General features: G+C 41.3%; 1 protein-coding gene across 5 annotated transcripts in view; it reads left to right on the top strand.

The window, feature by feature from the left end:
- Positions 1-23686, top strand: part of WDR90 (WD repeat domain 90) — a 52765-nt gene that overhangs the window by 23624 nt on the left and 5455 nt on the right. For 4 of the 5 annotated variants that reach the window (XM_027862941.1, XM_027862940.1, XM_027862938.1 and 1 more), the window contains 15 exons: positions 675-803; positions 1586-1716; positions 1857-1897; positions 2571-2702; positions 3104-3265; positions 4032-4129; positions 5560-5662; positions 7543-7664; positions 10702-10861; positions 11466-11656; positions 11882-12050; positions 13577-13688; positions 17532-17703; positions 18294-18416; positions 18968-19145. In XM_027862941.1, the coding sequence (XP_027718742.1) occupies positions 675-803; positions 1586-1716; positions 1857-1897; positions 2571-2702; positions 3104-3265; positions 4032-4129; positions 5560-5662; positions 7543-7664; positions 10702-10861; positions 11466-11656; positions 11882-12050; positions 13577-13688; positions 17532-17703; positions 18294-18416; positions 18968-19145 (2023 nt within the window). The remainder of the gene's footprint in view (positions 1-674; positions 804-1585; positions 1717-1856; positions 1898-2570; positions 2703-3103; positions 3266-4031; positions 4130-5559; positions 5663-7542; positions 7665-10701; positions 10862-11465; positions 11657-11881; positions 12051-13576; positions 13689-17531; positions 17704-18293; positions 18417-18967; positions 19146-23686) is intronic. The other variant, XM_027862939.1, reaches the window with a different exon arrangement.

Here is a 23686-nt window from a genome sequence, read left to right as displayed (position 1 = left end):
CTCATGCCTGGATTTTTGCAATAGCCTGATGGTGGCTCTGCCTTCCTCAAGTCTCGCCCCTCTGCAGTCTATTCTCCTGGCTTTTCCACAATACTGTCTTTGTCCCATCCCCTCCCCCCCCCCACTCTCAGCCTGGAATCTCTCCCTCCTAAACTGCCCTGGATTCCTTTAAGTCCCAACTAAAATCCTACCTTCTATAGAAAGCCTTCCCCAATCCCTCTTAATTCTAGTGTCTTCTTTCTTAATTATTTCTTAATTATCCTGTATATAACTTGTTTATATATAGTTGTTTGTTTGTTGCTGTCTCCCTCCCCCCCATTAGATTGTGAGCACATTGAGGGCAAGGATTGTTATAGCACAGTGCCTAGTACATAGTAGGTGGTTTTTTGGGGGTTTTTGCATGGGATGGGAGGGCAATTGAGTTTAAATGGTCAAGTGGTTAAGCCTAGGGTCACACAAGCTAGTAAGTGTCTGAGGCTGGATTTGAACTCAGGTTCTCCTGACTCCAGGGCTGGTGCTCTATCTACTGTACCACCTTGCTGCCTTTAGTAGATGCTTAATAAATATTTATTGATTGATTAAAATTTTTTTCCTTCAAAAAATAGGGCCTGATGATCTTCTTTAACCTTTTTATTTCCCTTCCTTCTGTTCTCTGAATATTTTTCTTGTTATAGTTATCTAACGTTCACCAAGTAGCCTGCTCTGCATTGGCTCTGAGTGAAAATGGTCAATTCCTCTTGACAACTGGTGACCGGGCCATCAAAGTGTGGGATTTTCAGATGAAACTCAATACTAGCTTCCAGGTAAGCTAGGTGAGGGGCATGAGAGAAAGCCATAGTACTCACCTTTGTCACCAAACCACTCCCAGACAGGAAGCAGTGATGTGCAGAGAATTACAGGAATCTGATCTTAGGGGCTCCCAACCTCTACACTTCCCAGTCTCCTATTTTAAAATCCCAGGACTGTGAGTCCCACCTGGACCACACAACTTATTTCTCTGTGAGTCTGTTGTTTGGAGTGGCTGGGTGTTAGGCAGAGTCCTCATACTGGACTCATTGTGGGGCTTCTTTTTGTGGATCAGAGAATTGTCAAGGAGTCAGCCTGCCTGTACCTCCTCAGCATGTGGCTAGGATCCTGCCTGGTTGAAATGCCACGTATCTTTTAAAAAATTTAACAGAGAATATAATGGACAGGCTAAGAACTGTGATAAAGGGAAAAGAGAGGCAATAAAGAGGTGTTATTGCTCTTATTTGTGATCTTCCTGTAAGCTCCAGCTATTTTTATGAAGGCTTTTATTGGAAGAGCTGTTGTTTGATCAATTTGGTTTGGTCAAGGCTAAGTACTAACACCATCAGTTGCCACGTCTAGGAGCCCAGAGTTCTTTTTTGCTTGCCATGAGATATAGAGAAGAGGACTAAGAGGTTTTCTTCCTTTTACAGATGGAACACTTGAAACCCAGAAAGATAAATAATGTGCCCAAGGTCACCATGTGGCTAAGTTGAGAATAGAATCTAGTATTTATAGCGATTAGACCTCTTCATCTCTGAAGTTTTTGCATGTATGTAGCCAGTGTTCTGTCTCTCAGGTATTTATTGGCCATTCTGAGCCAGTGCAGGGGGTGGCTTTTACTCCGGATCAGCAGCACATCATCAGTGTTGGAGATGCCATCTTTATCTGGGACTTCTTAGCTACTCCTGAGAAGGCATCTAAGGGCAGGTATGATATCTCTACTCTTTATGTAGATTTATTTATATAGACTTATTTATGGAGGAAAACTTTTTTTGTTTCTACTTTCTTGCCCTTCCTATCTGTAGAATTACTTTGTAATAACATCTTTTTTTTCATTACCTTTTCAGTGTCCACTGGTCTGTAGAATCCTCTCCATCTCCTAATACTGGTGAGTTGTTCCCTGTTACTTTGTGATAAAGATTACAGATTTTTTTTTCTAGACCTTGTTGAAAGAAGAGAAGAATATCCATATAGGTCGATGGAATTTGTTCCTTTGGCCAGAGATCATAGAATTAAAGATTTAGTACTAGAAGGGGCCTTACAGATTATCAGCTCCCTGTCCCTTAATTTTATGAATGAAGAAACTGAACCACAGAGTTAAGTGACTCGCCCAGGATCACATTGCTAGTATATGTCAGAGGCAGGTCTAGACACAGGTCATCTTGATTTCAAGGCCAACTCTATCCTTTATGCAATCCTACTGTTAAATGCTAGTTCCTTATTGATGCTGGAAAATAAATCTAAAACGGTAAATCTCTGGAGTAGGTAACTCTTCTGTATCTTAGTGAAATGACTACACAGAAAGGAGCATATTCATATGACACAGACCAGGCCAGTACTTTGTAAACCTTGGCTTCCCAGCTTTGGAACTAAATAGGCCAAACTTTGCCTTTTCTCGATTTAGCTATATTTGTCAACATTCCAAGAAAGACTATAAAAAGAAATGTTCATTTTCACCATTGTTAGCGAGGGAACATAGTGTTAGGGAGTGTGGAGGGGGTTTTACTATTGGTGCCTTTCTTATCCCCTGAGAAATGACCTGTGGCCCTTTCTGTTCCCAGGACCAAATATTGAGAAGATTGGAGTTGCAGCCTCTGGGACCAATGGAATACCTCGTCAATTGATACCTGTGCCATCTCTGGCTTCCCCACCTCATCTGGATATCAGCTGTATGCCCCCTGGGAAAAATCATGGTGAGGATAGTTGTGGTCTTCTAGGGAGCAGAAGGCTGATGGTTTCCACTTAAAGATGAATTCATCCAATGGGAGCTGCATTGCTCATCCTTCCTTCAAAATATAAAAAAGCAGCTGACTGCTTTTGTTCCTAGGACTTTAACAAGTGCTATAGAAAATATTTAAAACAAAAACAAAAAAACCCATGTTTGTTTAAAAGGAGATCGTGATCTGATTGTATCTCATTCAACTTCCATCTCTGTTTTCAAATATTTGTGGTGATTGTGGTGGTGGTCCACACCTGTCTTAGACCATCTGTGATTCTCCTATAGTTAGTTGTGTGTGTGTGTGTGTGTGTGTGTGTGTGTGTGTATGTGTGTAAAAAGCCTCCTCCCGTGTTTATCTGGTCTCTTCTTTTACAGATGTTTTTTCAGAGTCTGATGATGAAGGAACCTGTTTAAAGAGTCATATCATGGGGTTGCCTCAGAAAGCCCCAGACCCATCTGTCCATGTTGAGAAGAAAGTAGATGAGAATGCAGGTGGCCCTGGGAAGACCAAATTAGGTCAGCGATATTCAGACTTAAGTAAGCTCAGCATTCTTCTTGTAGGGGACCTTCATTCTCTCTTTTTTCTATTTTATGGGAAATGATGGAATGGCTCCGAAACACTGTTGTGTCTAGAAATAATTGGGATTTGTTATCTAATTAGTGTGTGAATTATCTGTCACATCTTGTGTGGTAGAAGGATTGCTGGATTTTGAGTCAGAAGACCTGTGTTCAGGTGTCTGTCACTTAGTAACTTTATGACTGTAGTCAATACAGACTGTTTGAGTCTCAGTTTTTTTACCTATAAAATGGGAGAAATAATCCTTCAATCAAAAAATGCTATAGAATAGTGAGTTACCATTATTATCCTGGTCTTTTGCTTCTCTTGCTTTCCTTTTGTCCACATTGGTGTACATTACCACCATATAGACTGAAGGTGTCAAACTTCCCTACAAAACTCCAGGTGCCACTGGAAACAGATTAAAATATCTTGGAAAATGTTTAACAAAATAAAAATACAACACAATATAGATAATGTTAATTTGTAGTTTTCTAAGTCTATTGACTATGGTGTGACGGGATCTGTTTCTATTTCGAGTTTGATACCTCTGGTATAGATCACTCCACTATCACTGATGGTGATTTTTACAGGTCCTCAGTACCAGCTCTCAGGTTTTCTAAGTGAAGGGCAAAAATGAAATTTTCCAGTTAAAGGTTGTTTTCTTTTGGGGGTGAGGGGGATGGAGGGCGATTGAGAGAGAATGGCCAGACTTCGATCCTGTATCTACTATTTGTCTTTTGGCAGATACTGGCAATGGCAGGATTGTGGAACCCCAGAACAACATTCGCCCTGATTCCTACAAACATTTTATTGCTCGTTTCAAAGCATCTACCCTTCCCAAGGTAGCTTGGCAAGGGATAGGGGTGGGGTGGGGTGGTCCCATGTGAGGGGATAGAGGCCCAGAGAAGTGAAATGATTTGCTAGGGTCACACACTGAGTTATTAATTGAACTGAATTTCCTGATTCCTGACTAAATTCTCTTCCTATTAAACCGTATTACCTTGTACGTACATTCAGATAAGCTGTGTTTCCATTTCCCTCACCCCCATATCCATTCTGTCATGAAATCCTTCTAATTCTACTTCTGTAATATCTCTTCTTTTCCTTCCCTTCCTTCCCATTTCCACCACTCCTTTACGTCACATCTTTACCACCTCTGTCTGGCCTACTGTCATAGACTCCTCGATGGTGTTCTGGTCTTTGGTTCTTTCCCTCTTCCAATCCAGTATTCATACCCAGCCATTCCCTTTAATTTTCCTAATGATCAGGGTTAGTTGTATTGCTCTTTGTTCAAAAACTTGCAAGGATTTCCCTTAGCGTATTGAGTAAAGTCTGTCCTTCAAGACCTTTCACCATCTGCTTCCAACTTACCTTTCCAGCTTTATCTTACTTTAATCCTCTTCATAAACTTCAAACTCTAGCCAAACAGGACTCCTTATTGCTTATTAGCCTTTAAAAAAAAGTTTTATACATGCCTTTTTTATTTTAGTTATTTCCTGATATACAGTCCTGTCCCCTACCCCAAATAGAACCCTCCCTTGTAATGAACAAAAACAGAAAAGCAAAACTTGTGGACGCATCAGCCATGCTGGATAGCATAGACAGTGATTCTACACTAGTGGTTTCTCCAAGAGGAAGAGGAAGGCTGCTTCTTGTTTCTTGATCTTGTCCTGCCTTCTCTTGCCAGAGCCTTTACTTTACCATATCCTCCAACTGGAGTGGGCTCTTTTCTACCCCAGCTCCACCTATTATCCATCTAGCAAACATAAATTAAAGGCTTGTGTTATGAAATGTACTGTGCTGGGTGCAAAGGGATTTATAAAGACATGTAAGACACGGTTCCCACCCTCTGTTAAATTGCTTCCTTTCCTACAAGGACTAACTCTACTGACACTTCTCTGAAGTCTTTCCTTGTTCCCTGCAGTTAGATGCAATCTCTCTGTCTTTGGATCTTTTACTTGCCATTTTTTCTAGTTTGTACTAATTGTGATCTCTGTACCTGTCTTACTTACCCTTAATGATCGTAAACTTGTTGGGAGCAGGAACTGTGTCTTAGTTTCATCTTTGCGCCTTCCTGGCATATAAAGCCCATGTAGCAGGAGCTTAATAAATATTTGTTGGATTGTGCATGAGTTTGTGTGTATATGTTAACAAGGAAGAGGGGTGTGTGTGTGTGCGTGTGTGCTCAAGCGCACAGGTACATGATTTACCTGAAATACAATAGGTCTTGTATATAGTATGTCTTGTAAATGTGATATTTGTTTTCTTTCAGAAAATCTCCTTCCCAGAAAACAACTGTGAGCATTTGAGACTGAAAGCTGTTGTGGGTTATAATGGAAATGGAAGGGGAAACATGGTCTGGAGACCTGATACAGGTAGGGACTGGCCTAGGAAAAAATGGACCTGGTCTTAGGAAATTGGAAGTAAGGGAAAGATATCACAAGTCAAATCTAGGACTGTCCTGAACTCAGTTTGGTGCTAAAAAACTGAAGAGTACTAACTGGTAGCTGTTGAGGAATTAATGCATTGGAAGTCTCTTTCCCAATATAATCTGGTATTGTCACTGCCCAGGATTTTTTGTGACTTAAATATGTCAGAGTTTTTTGAAACTGACATGACTACATGACCCTGATCATTCCAGTTCAATACACTGTATTCTGAATTTAAAAAACATTTTATTGATATCTTTTTCTATCATCTTCGTTTCTGTATATATCCTTTCTTCTTCCCCTCCTAAGTGAGCCATCCCTTTTAATGAAGAATAAAAAAGAGGGAAAAAAAGCAGCCCAGCAAAACTACCAACATATTAACCAATATATCGACAGTATGTATATTTGATGTTCCATGGTTGTAGGCTGCCCACCTCTCCAAAGGGAGAAAGGTTCATTTATTTTTATTCTCCTCCAGGGTCAGACTTGGCCATTAGAATTATGTAGCATTCAATTTCAGAGTTTGGGGCTTTTTCCATTTATGTGGTTTCAGTCATTGGTTCTGTTTACTTTTCATCAGTTCACATAAATCTTGGCATATTTCTCTGCATTCTGTTCATAGTCATCATTTCTTATGGCACAGCAATATTCCATTATACTCCCATATTTCATTTTACTCAGCCGTTCCCCAATCAGTTAATACCTATTTTATTTCCATTTCTTGATTACTGCAAAAAGTGTTGCTATGAATATTTTAGTGTACATGGGGCCTTTCTGTCCTTGACCTTCTTAGGGCATGTGCCTAGCAGGGATCTCTGGGTCAGAGAGTATGGATCTTTTAGTCACTTTCTCAGCGTAATTCCAAATTGCTTTGTACAGTAGACTGACCAATTCACAGCTCTGCTATACGGTTTATTGGTGTACACTGTTAGGGGAGCTGGACTTCTTTCTCCACAGGGCCTCCAACATTGACTTTTCTCATTTTTGCCTGTTTTCTGGGTATGAAATTAAACCTCGGAGTTGTTTTTTATTTGTATTTCTCTTATTAATTATTTGAAGCAATCTTTCATATGGTTGTTAATAATTTGTAATTCTTCATTTGAGAATTGTTTGTTTATATCTTTTGACCACCGACCATTGGAGACCGATACTCCTTATATATATTTGGCTTATTTACTTCATATCTTGTATATCAGATCCTTGTCAGAGATGTTTGATGCAAAGATATCCCACAATCAACAGCTTTCTTATCCTAGTTGCATTGATTTGGTTCATGAGAAAGCTTTTCAATTCCATGTAATTTACATCATCTATTTTATCTTTTGTGATCTCCTCTATCCCTTATTTGGTAAAGAACTCTCCCTTTAGCCATTGCTATGAAAATGTACCCCAGATCTTTGAGGAAGTGCCTATGTTAGAGGCAGGGTGGTGTAATGAATAAAGTGCTGCACTTGGAGTCAGAAAGACCTGGATACACTTTGCGCCTCCAGCACTCCATGGCCAAGTTGCTCAATTTCTCAGTTTCCTCCTCTGTGAAATGGAGATAATGGGGAAGGGAGTAATAGCATCAACCTCCCCTTGCTGTTGTGAAACTGAAATGAGATAGGTAAAGAGCTTTGCAAACTTTAAAGTGCTACATGAGTATTATTATTTGATGACCTTTTGTAATTTCTGGGGGATACTGTGATTTGACAAGACTGAGCTGTTGCGCACCTTTAGGAAATCTTTTAAAATTAAATTTAAGGTAGATAGGGAGCCCTTTCCACTGAACTTAGTCACTGCGCTCACTAGTAATGGTTTTCCTGTTTTGCTGTCCCTCCATACAGGCTTTTTCGCATATACCTGTGGATGTGTGATTGTAGTGGAAGACCTTCACTCTGGCTCCCAGCAGCACTGGCTGGGCCACCCCGAGGAAATCTCGACTTTAGCTGTTAGGCACGATGCCCAGGTACTTATGTCTGAGAGACTGCAATTCTTTAATGAACAACCTCAACTGAACTCCTCAAAGCCACAACTAGACTTAGTCTTACCCAAAATTTTCTTTATTTACTGTAAGCCAGCATGACTCTCCAGGGAAAGCTTGCCCCCTGTTCCCATCTAAGTCCAGATTTTTCTCATGCCAGTTGCCATACTGCCTCTGGAGAAGGCTTAGGATGCGTCTGCTCCTTCCTTATTGTCAGAAAGTCTAGAAATAATTACAAACAGGAAGAAGGACAACACTGGTAGCCCCGCTCTCTCCCAGATGGAAGCAGCCGGGTCTAGCTCGAGGGTCACTGTGTCATGGGAAAGAGCACTGGTTTTAAGAGTCGTGAGATTTTGGTTCCCAGCCCTCTCATTTACTAGTCACATGATTCTGGACAAGTTATGTCACCTCTCTGATCCTCAGTTTCCTCATCTGTAAAACAGGGATAACTATTTTCACTGCCTACATCACAGGATGGTTGTGGGAAGTATGTTTTGTGAATTATAACGTGATTAATAAATGTGAACTATTAGATGGGATAATTAGATGGGAACAAGGGCCAAGTTAGGCTTGTGAATTCAACAGATTTAGACATTTATTAAGTTCACTAGGGATACAAAGGTTTTAAAGTGACACAGTCCCCGCTTCAAGCAAATTACATTCTATTGGATGTGAGGGCAGCCAAGGTGAGGTTTGTAGATACAACACATGCAGATGTATCACATTCTTTTATAATAAAGAAAATCTCAGCTGGGATGGGATTTGGAGTTTGATACGAGTACTCTATCAATCTACAAACATTTATTAAGCACCTACTATAGGCCAAACATTATGTTAAGCACTGGGGATGCAAAGACAAAAAGATGAAATAATCCATGGTTTGGTCAATAGGGCTGGACCTAGAGGCAGGAAGATCCAACTTCAAATACAGCCTTAGACCCTTACTAAGTTATGTGACTCTAGGCAAGTCACTTAACCTGACTCAACTGCCATATCTGTAAAAGGGAGATAATAGTAGAACCTGCCGCCCAGAATTGTGAGGATAGAATGAGATAATACTTGTAAAGTGTTTTGAAAACCTTCAAGAGGTGTTTTGTGTGTGTGTGTGTGTGTGTGTGTGTGTGTGTGTGTGTGTGTGTGTGTATTCTGTTGTTCTTATCTCTATGATGACTCCCATTTCTATATTTAGCCCCTGTCTCTCTCCTGAAGTGCAGTCCCAGGTCATTAGTTGCCTGTTTTGCCACTTCAAACTGGATATCTTAAATTCAGTATGTCTAATGCAACTCATTATCTTTCCTTCTAAACCCTCCATTCTTCTGAACTTCCCTATTTCTGTCAAAGGCACCACCATCCTTCCAGTGTCTCGGGTTTATAAATTTGCCATTATCCAGGTTGCCCCATTCTCCCCCACCACATTTCGCCTCTCGTCCATCAAATCAGCTGCCAACATCTGTCACAGTCTATCCCTTCTCTAGACTCACATAGCTACCACCTTAGTTAAGGCTCTCATCAGCTGTTGCCTGGATTACTACAACAGCCTTCTAATTGGTCTTCCTGCCTCAAGACTCTCCCTGCTTCAGTCCCTTTTATACACTGCTGCCAAAGTAATTTTTCTTAAGTGCAGATCTGACCATGTCACTTCCCTAATCAACCAATTCTAGTGCCATCTAATTGCCTCCAGGAAAAAATATAAAAATATAAACTCCTCTGTTTAGGTTTTAGAGCCCGACACAACCTGGCCCCATTCTGTCTTTCCAACTTTGTGGGATCCCCTTCTTATACTCTTCAACTCAGCCAAACTGGCCTTCTTTCTGCTCTTCACTCATGACATACCATCTCCAGTGTTCCTGGAATGTCCTCCCTCCTTACCTCTGTGTCTTAGAGTCCCCTTTTTTTTTTTTTTTTTTTTGCCTTTTTTTTTTTGGTGAGGCAGTCGGGGTTAAGTGACTTGCCCAGGGTCACACAGCTAGTAAGTGTCATGTGTCTGAAGTCGGATTTGAACTCAGGTCCTCCTGATTCCAAGGCCAGAGCTCTATCCACTTTGCTACCTAGCTGTCCCTCCTTTTGTTTTTTGAAAAGCAGCTCAGACACCATCTACTGAATGAAGCCTTTCCTTATCTCCCCCTTCTACACCACTGAGTGTATGTGTATGTTTTCACACATACACATTTTTATATATTTGCATTTATTTGTTTTACATATTTTCATGTGTGCTTATTGTCTCCTTCATTAAAATGTAAACTCATTTCAGGAAGGAGTTGTTTCATTCTTTTTACTTGCCCCAGAATTTAGAACAGTGCTTAGTACATATTAAGACTTTAATAAGTATTTGTTGATTATTTGATTGAAATATTGACTCCCTCTTTGCAAGAGATTGTTTATATCTCATGCCCAGTGTGAAAGACCCAGTTTCCACAAAAACCTGCAGAAAGTTCTGATTTAGGGTTCAGACTACATCCAACTTCTGCTTCCCACAAGGGTTCCATTTCTCTCCCTACTTTAGGGAAATTGGTTGGGCACCATAGAAGGATAGGGTTAGAATTAGTGTTAATTAATAGGTCAATAAACTGTATACTTTTTCCTTTTTCATTGTATGTCTTCTACTCTTATTTATGTAAGTGCTGTTACCCAGGGCCTTTGTTTTTCTTTCCTGTCCCCTGAATTAGTTTTGCTCCTAATTGGTGCAATCACCAGAGAGAAGATGAAGAGGTAAATCTCAAATCAGTGAATTTCACCACTTAGTAGCGATTTATTTTTGCACATAGTGTTTTTTGGACTGTCCATGGCTTCCTGTTAGCAGAGATAATGAAGTTGGTGCCATTGTCCATTTATAGATTAACTGTAGGTTAAAATTCCTTTCTGTTTTTCCTGTATCCCCATGGACATGTATAACTGATATGTGTGTTTGTGGCCTGATAGTGTATCTTTCAAAGTCTGTTACTTACTGGACAAAGAAGAGGTTGGTCTATTGGATTGCTCCTGTAATGAGGGTTTTTTTGTTTGTTTGTTTTTTGTTTACCAGGTCCTTGCTTCTGCCTCAGGCTGGGGGGATAAGAGCTCTCGTTGTCAAATCCGAATCTGGGATGTACCAGAGAGGACTTGCCGCAAGGTTCTGTTCCATCATGAGACTGAGGTGCAAGCCATGGCATATTCACATAATGATCGACTTTTCATCACTCTGGGTTAGTAGCAGGGATGTTCGAGTTCAAGCCCAGTTTCTTGTCTTTTAACATTTGGCCAAGGGTAATATGAAATTATGGCCTTAGAAATGACAAAAAAAAGATTTATTTCATTCACTGATTGTCTTTTGGGTGTAGGGGTGGGCTGAGAAAAAAAAATGCATTTGTAGAGGCAGCTAGGTGCCACAGTTGGATAGAGCACCAGCCTTGGAGTCAGGAGGACCTGAGTTCAAATCTGGCCTCAGACACATCATACTTACTAGCTGTGTGACCCTGGGCAAGCCACTTAACCCCTATTGCCTTACCAAAAAAAAGAAAAAAATTGTATTTGTTTTTGGGGACCTTACCTGCAGTGTTTCTTCCCTGGCCTCTTCTAATACCAAATAGTCTGACTTAAAGTCCATCTTTGGCAAACTAGAAGCTTCTAGATACCATCTAGCAATCCAGTCCAATTCAGCAAGCACTCATTAAATGCTTCGTATGTGCAATCTGACCATGTCACTGTGTTAGGTGCCAGGTTTACAAAGACAAGCTAAAAAAACATTGTCTGCCCTCAAAGAGTTTATATACTGGGGACTTTAAGTTCTAACATATGTCTGCCTTGCAGGGGATTACAGCGACCGCACCATTGCCCTCTGGAATGCCTTCACCTATGAACTGATGTCCTCCACCCGATTCATGGAGCCTGTTCATGAAGTGGCATTTAATCCTTTCAGTGCTAACGAGCTTGCTTGTGTGGGCCAGGGAGCTATCACCTTCTGGCTCACGAAGCGTTGGGGAGCTGACATCAACTTTCAGGTATCGTAGAGTCTTTTACCCCCTTCTTTTCTGACAGGTCAGAGAGTGCTTGCTTGGGGTAACCTTCTGGTATTCAGAGGCTGTGGGTGGTTATGGAAGGTTGTTTGCCCCTGCTTTCTCCTAGGTTTTCATGAGTGCCAGCATTCACCTTCTCTGATAAAATGCCCGCAATAAAACCTCATCACAATCCGTAACATCAGTTGATGTTTCTTATCTTTGGGTCAGGTCCACAGAGTTCCTGTTCCTGAGGAAATAGGACCAGTGGAACTGACATCAATTTGCTACAGCTTCATCCCCTTACTCTACAGTGGCACCAACACTGGACAGATCTGCGTCTGGGACGTAGGCACCAACCGCTGTTTTATGACCTGGGAGGCTGATGAGGGTGAGATTGGTGAGTAGATGCCAATGCGAAACCTGCTGAGATCTAGTTATTATTCCACATGGAGCAAGAAAAGCTCCCCTTCTGTTCAGCTGCTTCTGGGATTGTTACTGATAGTGGACTTTATTTCATTTTCCACCTGATTTTTCTGAGTAAATGAATGAATGAATGAATGAAGCATTTATTAAGTACTGACTATGTGATCTCCCAGCTCTATGAAGAGGTACATTCAAGTCCTACTTGATCTTCATAATTTTGTTAGTTACTTTTGATTTTATGGTGTGTTGTTGCTCTTTCCATTTCCATTGTTGTAATTACTGTGTGTAATGTTTTCTTGGCTCAGCTCACTTCACTCTGCATCAATTTATATAGCTCTTTTATGCTTCTTTGTATTCATCACACACATCATTTCTTTTTTTTAAATTAATTAATTTATTTTTAGTTTTCAATATTCATTTCCATAAGCTTTTGAGTTTTAAATTTTCTCCTCCTCCCTTCCTTTTCCCCCCACCCCAAGATGGCATGCAGTCTGATTAGGCTCTACTTATACATTCATATTAAACATATTTTCACTTTAGTCATGTTGTAAAGAAGAATTAGAACCAATGGGAGGAACCACGAGAAAGAAGAAACAAAACAAAACAACAAAAGAAAAGAAGAGCAAATAGTATGCTTCGATCTGCATTCAGACTCCATAGTTCTTTCTCTGCATGTGGATAGCGTTTTCCATTATGAGTCTTTTTAGAGTTGTCTTAGATCCGTGCATTGCTGAGAAAGGCTAAGTCTATCATGGTTGATCATTGCACAATGTGGCTGTTACTGTGTACAATCTTCTCCTGGTTCTGCTCATTTCACTCAGCATCAGTCCATACAAGTCTTTCCAGGTTTTTTTCAAGTCTTCCTGCTTATCATTTCTTACAGCACAATAATATTCCATTACATTCATATACCACAACTTGTTCAGCCATTTTCCAATTGATGGGTAGCCCTTCAATTTCCAATTCTCGGCTACCAGAAAAAAGAGCTGCTATAAATATTTTTATACATATGGGTCCTTTTCCTGTTTTTATGATCCCTTTGGGATACAGCCCTAGAAGAGGTATTACTGGGTCAAAGGGTATGCACATTTTTATAGCCCTTTGGGCATAGTTCCAAATTACTCTCCAGAACGGTTGGATCACACACATCCTTTCTTACAGCACAATAATATTCCAGTACATTCATGTACCACCATTCATTTAGCCATTCCCCAATTGATGGGCACCTGCTTTGTTTCTAATTCTTTTGGAGTACATGGGTACTTTTTTCTTATCAATGGCTTTCTTGGGATATAAGCCCAGTAATGGAATCTTTGGTTCAAAGGGTATGGTAGTTTTAGTCACCAACAATGTATTGGTGATATTGTCTATTCTAATGTCCGCCCAAGCTCTCCCAGTCTGTATATCCTGAGATCCCTTTTAACAATAATATTCTATGGTTCTCTGGCCAGTTCATGACCCAAGTTGAGGAAATGGATTCATTTTTTCCTGATGTCCTAGGTGTGCTTCTGTGTTCTGGAAACCGGCTGGTCAGTGGCAGCAACACTAAGCGGATCCGCCTGTGGGCAGTAGGAGCAGTGCAGGAGCTGAGGATGAAGGGTTCCGGGGCAAGGTGAGACAGGTATCCTGCATAACAAATAGTCACTCATTCAGTCAGTAAACATTTACTAGTCACTGTGTACCAGGAACTGTACTAGGCACTAGATACCCATTACCAGTTGCTTCTTCCTGAGGAGAAGAGTCAATTTGAGGATCCCAGAGCTTGGGAGTCAGTTGTCTGGCTGTCTCAGTATGTAGGATTGACCCAAACACTGTATTGTCACTTTGGCTCTCGGGGTATCTAGAGAAGGACCATTAAATCACATCAGTGATTCTCTGCTTCTCTTTCTGATTCATAGAATCAGCATTGTAGAGCTGGAAAGGACGTAGAGACCTTCGGAGCTAGCCTCAGATATACCTCATTTCATAGCTTTCATTTTTTTTTTCTTTGAAAAAAATATCCTTTGGGGAATCCTTATCTTTTGGGGAATTCTTGTTCTTAGAAATTTGAATCAATGAAAAAATGCTTCAGATCACTGATAATGAGAGAAATGCAAATTAAAACAACTCTTTTTTCCATTTCACACCTATCAGATTAGCAAAGATGACCAAAAGGAAAATTATATTTGTTTGAGGGGCTTTGGGAAAACTGGTACAGTAATAGACTGTTGCAGCTGTGAGTTGGTACAGCAGATCTGAAAAGCAATATGGAATCATGCCTCCATAGTCACTAAATAGTACATACCCTTTGACTCAGCATTTGACTAAAGGCCTGTATCCCAGAGAGAGCAAAGAAAGAGGAAGAGAAGCCCCATTTACAAAAATATTTATAGCATCTCTTTTTTTTTTTTTAATAGCATAGTAGTATAGCACAGATCTACCTTCTTCAGATACCTAGACATGGGGTCAGGTCTGAGGTCCCTTCTCATCCTCCACTATCCCTTGCCTTTGGCTGAGTGGCTGGATCCTCTGTATCTGAGCCCACGAAAGGGACCTGGCAAGTAAAGAGATATGGTTGGGAATGGGGGCCAGGCAAACTGTTGGACTGTAGTGATAGGATTCAGGTTAAGGAAATGAGTAGTCATTTTTGGGGAGAGGTGGGTAGGAAAGGGAACAATGAAGAGTATAGGACTGTTTCTCTGTCTTTGCCTGGAGACTGTGAAGTTAAAGAAAATGATGGTGCTTTGGGGAGTACTGAGCCTTTCGATTTCCAGTTTTTGAAGAGCAGATCAATCTCCAAGTTTTTATCCAAGTGTCTCCTATGTAGCAGGAATTGTGCTAGGGGTACAAAGACAAGAATGAAATAGTCCTTGCCCTCTAGGAGCTTACATTCTATAGGCAGAGAGACTAGGTACAACATGTGCACATATAAGCTATAGATCTGGGAATTAAAAGAGTCTTCAGGGCAGCCTTCTTACTGGAACTTCCTATATAAGTATTTGTTACTAGTCTCTTCTATGCCAAGAATGTCCTCCCTTCCTATCTCTGCCTATCAACCTGCTAGTTCTCTTGATTGTCGGGAGCTCAACATGCCACAGTGCCCAAAGAACATTCAGGCATGCAGACAGAGATGTAGTTACTCAATACTCCAGACTTCATAGGCCTGTAGCAAAGTCAGCATGTACCACACAGGTGATATTTGGTCACTTTTTAGGTTGAGAGGCTGGCCTGGGAGTGGAAGGATCATAGAGGGTGTTTTGGTTCTAGGGAACTGGAAAGAAGAAGTGAGACTCTTACTCTTAGATTCCAGCTGTATTTTGAAAGATAAAGGCTTTACACCAGTTTCTCCAAATTCCACTTCCTAGAAATCCTACAAATCTATGTACAGAAAGGGGCAGCAGCCAGGGTAGACCCAGAGGTCGTCCCCAAGGGCATTGACTAAAGCCTGGTTAGCTGGCTGAGTTTTCTTCTCTGCATGATGTTCCATACTTTGGTATAGAATTCCTTTGGGTTGGTTTAGGGACTTAACTACCTGGATAATTTATTTTTTGTTGTGTACTTCTAATAATTGGCTCATTTAAAAATAAGTCCCTCCCCAAAAAATTTAAAATAAAATAAAATAAAAACAAGTCCCATTTTAGCATGTGAAACCTGTATTAAATGAATGATTCATTCATTTGCAGACATTTTGTCAGCATCTGTTTCATTTAATGTGCTGTGCTAGATGCTGGGAGATACACAAAGATAAATAAAACATGGTTTCTGCCCTAGAGAAGCTTCTGCTGTAATAGAAGTGATTAGATATTTAGACAGATAAAAGTAAACCAAATTAGAATATTATAAGTGCATAAGAGGAATGAATCTAAAGTGCTCAAAGATCAGCTGAAGGAGAAATTGCTTCTAGCTAGGTGGTTATCAGGGAAGGCTTCATGGAGGAGAGGTGATTTTTTAGCTGATCCTTGAAAGTCTCTTCCTGCTGTCTTAGGAACCCAGTACCCCTGTGACCTACCTCTCCCTTGCCATAGGTAATCTCTTCCCAAAACAAAACTAAGAAGATGTTACAATACCATGATTAAGATATATTGCATGAGATAATAATAATGGCAGCAAATATTTGTATAACTCTTTACTATGTGCCAGGTGCTGTGTTGAGCACTTTACAAATATTTTTGCATTTAATCCTTATGACAACCCTGTGAGATAGGTGCAGTTATTATTAGCACTTTACAGTTGAAACTGAGGCAAACAGAGGTTAAGTGTACTTGCCCAGGATCACACAGCTAGGAGGTATCCGAGGTCACATTTGAACTCAGGTCTTCGTGACTGCAGGCCTGAAACACCTGCTGACTTAACAGCTTCTCATCACCACACTTTGAGGCTGCATTGACGTGGAAAGCCCTGGGACACAACCTGTTAAGGCCTAGCTCCTGACCTTCTACCTGTACATTGTTTCTCTCCAGGCACGGCTGAGAGCACATCTAGGGCTTACTGGCTCTGACTTGTCCTGGCCCACACCACCTCTCTATAACTCTCCTTTCTACACTGGCTGGAATTATTCACTCTTCCTCTGTAGCAGGGGTTCCTAATCCAGGGGCTGTGGACTTGTTTTAATAATATTTTTATAATTATATTTCAGTATAATTGGTTTCTTTTGTAATCCTTGGTATTTTATTTTGTGCACATGATTCTGAGAGGGGTCCATAAGACTTCACCAGACTGCCAAAGGAGTCCATGACACAAAAAATGTTAAGAGCCCCTGCCCTTTAGTCACTGACCTGAATCAACTCTTCATTCTCTTTCTCTCTCCAGTCTTCTTTGATCACCTTTGTGCTCCTGTCAACCTCTCCAAACACTTGGCAATTTTCTTCTTTCCAGCTCCCTAGAACCAAAACACCCTCTATGATCCTTCCACTCCCAGAACAGCCTTTCAACCTAAAAAGTGACCAAATATCACCTGTGTGGTACATGCTGACTTTGCTACAGGCCTATGAAGTCTGGAGTATTGAGGAACTACATCTCTGTCTGCATGTCTGAATGTCCTTTGGGCACTGTGGCATGTCGAGCTCCCGACAAACAAGAGAACTAGCAGGTTGATAGGCAGAGATAGGAAAGAGGACATTCTTGGCATAAAAGAGACTAGTAACAAAGACACAGATGGGGGGACTATATCTAGTCTAGTTTGACTGAAGCATAGAATAATAGCAAGGAAGTAGTGTCAGATCAAGTAGGATCCACAATGTGTGTTGGGGGGTGGAGGCGGGGAGGGACATGGTCCTTGAATGCTAAGGGGCTAGGAAATTTGAGCTTCATCCTAAAAATTTGTGAGTGAGACATTGATCAGACCTTTGTATTAGGCGTAACCAATACAATATCCATTAGTCCCTTCGGACCACTTGCTTCCATCTTTCCCATTATCTGTCCAATTCTTTTTTTTTCCTGCTAATTTGAAATTTCCAGACTTCTTATTGTTCCTCAGGTCCAGCTCTGTCTTCATGGAGCAAGAGATGACTCTGGATGGTGCTGTGGTCAGTGCCAGCTTTGATGATAGCATGGATATGGGCATTGTGGGCACAACTGCAGGCACACTCTGGTATGTCAACTGGGCTGAGAGGACCAACATCCGCCTCATCAGTGGCCACAAAAACAAGGTAAAGAGTCAGAAGGCATAGGTAGAGTTTGCAGGTTCACTGTCGAGGCTCAGCATGGCATGTCGGCAGAGAAATTAATGTATTACTAATGACATGTCAGCCAAGAATGCGTGAATCCTATGGCCTTATTACAAACAGATTTATTCTTTACTGGGCTGCTGTCTCTGATCATCTCTTGTTCAAATGTAGGGGAAATGAAACTTGGAAGATGGGGTTTTATATCATTTGGGGACTTCAGGGGAAAACTTTCCAAGGGAAGGTTGCCAGATGAGACATTCGCTTATCTACCTGAACTTCTTTGAGGTACCTCAGATGCTTTAAAAACAATTCTGATTCATCATCATCAAAGAGTATCTTTTATTTTCTCTGTGTCCCTACTCTGACTATTAAGATGGTATTATCTCATTGATTACTAATACAGTGTTTTCAGTACAACTGATTGACTGGCCTCACAGTTGTTGAAGAGAGGCAGGGCAGGGCACATGATGACAATCCAGTCTTTTGTAGTAGCTAAATGTCTCTCTTGTGTGTGAGAGAAAGGAGAGCATTGGTGTAGGCCACACCAGCATCTCCCCTCCCTGTTCTTGCAGGTGAATGAAGTGACCTTTAGCCCTACTGAGTCCCACTGTGCCACTTGTGGTGATGATGGCAGTGTGCGGGTGTGGTCCTTGACCAGCATGGAGCTGGTGGTACAGTTCCAGGTGCTGAACCAGGTACTCACAGGACAGAGCTAAGTGATGTCCATTCACATGGAACACACTCTCCTTGGGGCCGGAGACTCAGTGGTTATTGGGGACCATCCCCCATCACAGGGTGCTAGAGCCCTAAGTTGGGAGTGTGCTCCAGCCCTGGGCTGGATTGTTCTTCCTGAATCTCTTCTGTGCCCCACACCTGTCTTTTGAAGGGAAGGGTGAGCTGAGGCCCTCCATCTTTCTACTCTTAGGGATCCTGAAGAGATGAATTGCTTAAAGGGACTGAAATAGGAGGGTGGAGTAGTGGGTTGAAGCTAACAAGGTTATCTGTGCAGGGACAGAATGGGAGAGATGTGGCTAGAAAGTAGTTTATGTGGGGAAGAGACCAGAGAGTCTTAATGTTTGGCAAAAATCCCTTCTCTGTAGATATGGGGTGAAACACAGTGTAATGTAATAGTCAGAAGAGCTTATTCTCTATTGCAGGTTAGACTGCATTAATAGAAGCAGAGTTTACATACTGAGGGACGTGATAGCTGGGGGCAGCCTGTCCATGCATGTCTCTTTTGTCTTAGAGTTGTTTGTGTCTGGCCTGGAGTCCATCAGCCAGCAGCAGCAGAGCTGACCGCCAGCGAGTGGTGGCAGGCTACAGTGATGGCACAATCCGTGTATTCAGCATTTCTCGGACAGAGATGGAGCTGAAGATGCACCCTCACCCTGCTGCACTGACAGCCATCTCCTTTTCTGTGGACGGTGAGGGTTTTCTCTGGGAATCAGGTTCCGGCTTCCTTGAGACTTCTGTCCTCCCCAGGTGGCAGTAAGCTTAGGAGAGCCCCCAGTCTGCTGAAGGTGAATGGCAGCTTTCCCTGTGGTCTCTGTGGTCATGATAGGGATGGGGAAGAGCTGATGATAGAGAACTCACCTCTCCAAATGTATGTAAATATGGCAGAATCAAAGTGGTCCGGGTTGGCGTCATCTCTGTTCTTTTCACCTATTCGCTAGCTAGTCTCAGGCAAGTCACATCAGCCTCACTTTTCTCTGCCCCTTCTGCCTCAGTGGTTGTGAAAAGAGTGTGTTGTGAGCTTTCAAGCACTAGGTAAATATGAGTTAGGGCAGCTAGGTGGCACAATGGATAGAGTGCCAGGCCTGGAGTCAGGAAGATCCGAGTTCAAATTCACCCTCAGACACTTACTAGCTATATGATCCCGGGCAAGTCACTTATCCCTGTTTACCGCAGTTTCCTCATCTGTAAAATGAACTGGAGAAGGAAATGGCAACTCACTTCAGTATCTTTGCCAAGAAAACCTCAAATGGGGTTGCGTGGAGTTAGACACCACTAAAACAACACAACACAAAATATGAGTTATTTATTATAAATTATACTTTTTTCAGGACTGTCTATACATATTTTCCCTCAGTACAGAGAATTTTTAACTAGTATCTTTTCTAGTTACCTAATCCTGAATGATCTTTGATTTCTTTCTTTCTTTGAGCCTCAGTTTCCCTATCTATAAAATGAAATGAAGATGTTAACCTTTAAGCCTGTGTTTAATTTTATCCTCTTTCTACCTACCCACCATCACAATTTCAAGGTATCATAGCGATCAGAATTTTAAAATACATCTAAGGAGCCTTATTGTTTCACAAGACTTAGTTTAATCATAGGAACAGGGAGTGCTGTATGCTGACAATCCTGTCTACAGTCCCCAGGAAACAGAGCTTCTTATTCCCTCCTTTGCTGTGATACATGTGACATTATTTCACCCAATCTCTCCTTCTGGCATCATCGCCCACCCTCTCTTCCCTCCCTCCAAACCCCTTTTTGTCCATACAAAAGGGTAAACCCTGTTAACACACAGGCATCAAGCCTTTTTTAAAAGAACATTTCATTTATTCTAATCAGCCAATACCTTCTCAAACTCTCCCCACCCCTAAATGAGAACTCAGGAAAAACAAAACCCATTACAAACATATATCAAAACAATCAATCAAATAATCAGTCAATCAGTAATCAAAACAAATTTCCACATTGGCCATATCCAAAAAATATTTGTCTGATGCTGCATTCTGAGCCCTTTATCTCCATCAGGAGGTAGGTATCATGTTTCATCATTAGTCCTCTGGCATCCTGGTTGGTTATTACACTGATAAAAGTTCAGCACAGTCGTGTGCCATCACATTTATTATATCATTTGTTCATCTGTTCCCCAATTTATGGGCACCCCCTCAGATTCCCATTCTTTGTCACCTCAAAAAGCTTTATGAAGATTATTTTTACCTCCTTTGCATTTGTTTTTGCTTAGCACTAATCCCTCAATCTGTCCTCCCTATAATTCTCCCTCATTTCTTGTCTTTCTCTCATATTTTCCTGTTGAGTGAAATGTATTTCTGTACTCAACTCTGTGTGTGTGTGTGTGTGTGTGTGTGTGTGTGTGTGTGTGTGTGTGTGTATTCCCTACATTGACTGGTACAGATGAGGTGAGGTTTAAGTGTCAGCTGCTTCCCCACACCCCCTCCTCCTTGTTTGTATAAATTTCTACTGTTGACCCTGATTACATGAGATAATTTCCCCTAACCTTCCTTTGCCTTCCCCCAGAGTGTATTCCTTTTCCCTTTCTTTCCTTTTTTTTCTGAAGATTATCAAGGCATAACTGAAACATTCCCAGGCCTTCTGTCATTTAAACTCCTTTGACCCTTGATAAAAATTGTGTTCAGAGGGGATACATGCATCATCTCTCCATATCAGAATAAAAGCAGTTTATGGTTTTATTTATAAAAAATATTTTTTACCCTTTTTTTTTTTTTTGGTTAGGCAATGGGGTTAAGTGACTTACCCAGGGTCACACAGCTAGTAGGTGTTATGTGTCTGAGGCCGGATTTGAACTCAGTTCCTCCTGAATCCAGGGCCAGTGCTCTATCCACTGTACCACCTAGCTGCCCCTTTACTCTTTTTTTTTTTTTAAAGAATTTGCTTCATCTTCCAGGAATTTTAGTTAAGTTTGTGCCCAACCTATGTTTTTCTTTGGAGCATTGCTTGTAGATGTCTTGGAGTCATTCTGTTCTTCTATGTCTTGATCAATCTTGCCACCATAATACTTCATTATGATGGGATTCTTTTTTTGTTTGCCCATTCTTCAGCCTACTTCCTGACTTCAAACTTGTTTTTCCTTTTTTTTTTGGTAGAAGCATTTTATTTACACAACTGAAAGCAATTAGGTGTTCAGAAGCAGCGTACAATTAAAGAGAAATCAAACCAAATAGTTTATCATGTATTCTCTTCTTTACAACTAAAACAAAAGTTTTTCTGCTTTCAGAAAAAAAGTCAATAAAATAGGCTATTACATTTTCTTTCCCCATAATAAGGTAAATGACTACAAGAAGTCCAACTGAAATAGGAAAAATTGAATGGTGGCTTGCACGTGTTCATTCAAAAAGACATTAGGAAAGTGGACTAAACGGACAAATACTACTTGCTGTTTTTTTTATTTTCTCAGTTTTCATTTAGAAACAATACCAAACTAGTTCCAACAATAGCGCTGTCACATTCCCCATCATTCACTGCCCGTGTTTGCCTTATGTTTAAGGCTGGGCTCTGCCACATTTCTGGAGGAAAGGTCTGACCTGGTCCTGTTGCTGCTTTCTTGGTATATTAAGTATTGTGTTATTCTAGAATCTCGGGGACCGTTGGGGGATCTGCAAGCTTTCATTGCTTCTAATGTGGTCTGATCCAGGGCAAAGTCTAATTACTGGCTCCCTGGTTTGAGTTCTATAAGGTCCTGACCTAGGTTTGGTCTCTGCAAAGCATTAGACTCTGCCCCTCTCAACCACTGGAAAACTATTTATTCAGAGTGGTAGAATTATAGGCTCCCCTTTAGTCTGGGAGTCCTGCCTCGGTTATTTCTCTACAGGCCAGACCATGTATTGGAAGTGAGACCCTGTTCTGAGTTTGGGGTCCAAGCCAAACTTCTCCTTGCTCCTGTGCTTCCTCCTTTCTTCATCTACCACTGAAGGCCTCCCTGCATCACTTTGCACTGGTCCCCTTCTCACTCTGCCTTGGATTTGTGACCCAAAACTGGGTGGTGGTCCACAAAGCTGCTAATCGGTACCTGTCCCCATGGTGGTGTTTCTATATGGGTCTGGGGGTGACCACTGTGGGACATCTTTTTGCCATCCTCTTCCTGAGCACTAGAGTGTACGTGAGCTTCATGTGTTGTGTGCTTCTGATCTGACCAGTGTTCACAGACCTCCCTGTCTGTCTCCAAGCTGGACTGGATAAAAGACTCGCTGATTTTTTTCTAAATTTTCCCATCAAAATTTGATCTGGTTCATTTTCTAGATCTGTTTGGAGGAGTTTGTATCACTCTACCATCTTGGCTGTGCCTTTAGTATTAAATCTGAAGATTAATACACAGTTTCCACTCCCCCACCCCCTTTTATACTCCATCTTCCCTTTATCTCCTAGCAGTATCTAGAATTTCTTTTTAAAAATTAGTACTGCCTTTTGTTTTTACCTCATATTTTTCAGTGTTTATCTCTCCCTTCCTCTCTTCCCAGAGATCCATCTTTTTTTAATAAATAATTAAAGGGGGGGCAGTGCAGTAAAGTAGAGTGTTGGCCAAGCTCTGATGTTATATGTGGCATTTCACCTACATAGTACTCCACTTCTGCAAAGAAAGGAGGGAGGTACAATCTCAGGAGGCACCTCCTCTTTTATAATTTCACAGCGTTCGGATTCATTTGTTCTGTTACTGATTTTTCCATTTTCCTCGTTGTAGTTATATAAACTGTTTTCCTGTTTCTGATGACTTTTCAAGAGTTGGTGTAAGTCTTAAACTGTAGTTCTTAGTTAGCCTCTTTGTCCTCTCGTCCATCCCAGTTCCCAGATAACCATTTCCTCAGAATGTTCCCCTGTTCCCTACCAAACAAGGGTTAGGGGAGGAGTGGAAGACCAGCTTTCACGCTTCTTTGAAGTCATGCCGTGTGTGATGGTGCTTTGTGTCTTTGACCCAAGCTGCTTCTCACCCAGGCTGGTCTTGCTCAGAAGTTTAGCCCATTGGCCACAGTAACAGAGTGGGTGGGACCACATCACTGAGTCCATTTCAGCTAGCATTTGTTAAGTGCCCGCAGTATCCTAGTAACTGCACAAGGAAAGGTGAAGCATTCTCTGCCCTCAAGGAGTGTAGGAAGCAGCTCCTACACAAAGAAGTAAATATAAAGTGTAGACAAAGTTATTTAGGGGGCTGGAAGGGGACAGTAACTCCTGGAAATATCATGTAGTCAGTGGTACCTGAGCT

Source organism: Vombatus ursinus, unplaced genomic scaffold (assembly GCF_900497805.2).
Source record: "Vombatus ursinus unplaced genomic scaffold, bare-nosed wombat genome assembly UNPS02014770.1, whole genome shotgun sequence".
In the NCBI taxonomy this organism is placed as follows: domain Eukaryota; kingdom Metazoa; phylum Chordata; class Mammalia; order Diprotodontia; family Vombatidae; genus Vombatus; species Vombatus ursinus.
The sequence above is the reverse complement of the archived record's forward strand: the minus strand, read 5'-3'. Positions and strand labels throughout refer to the sequence as shown.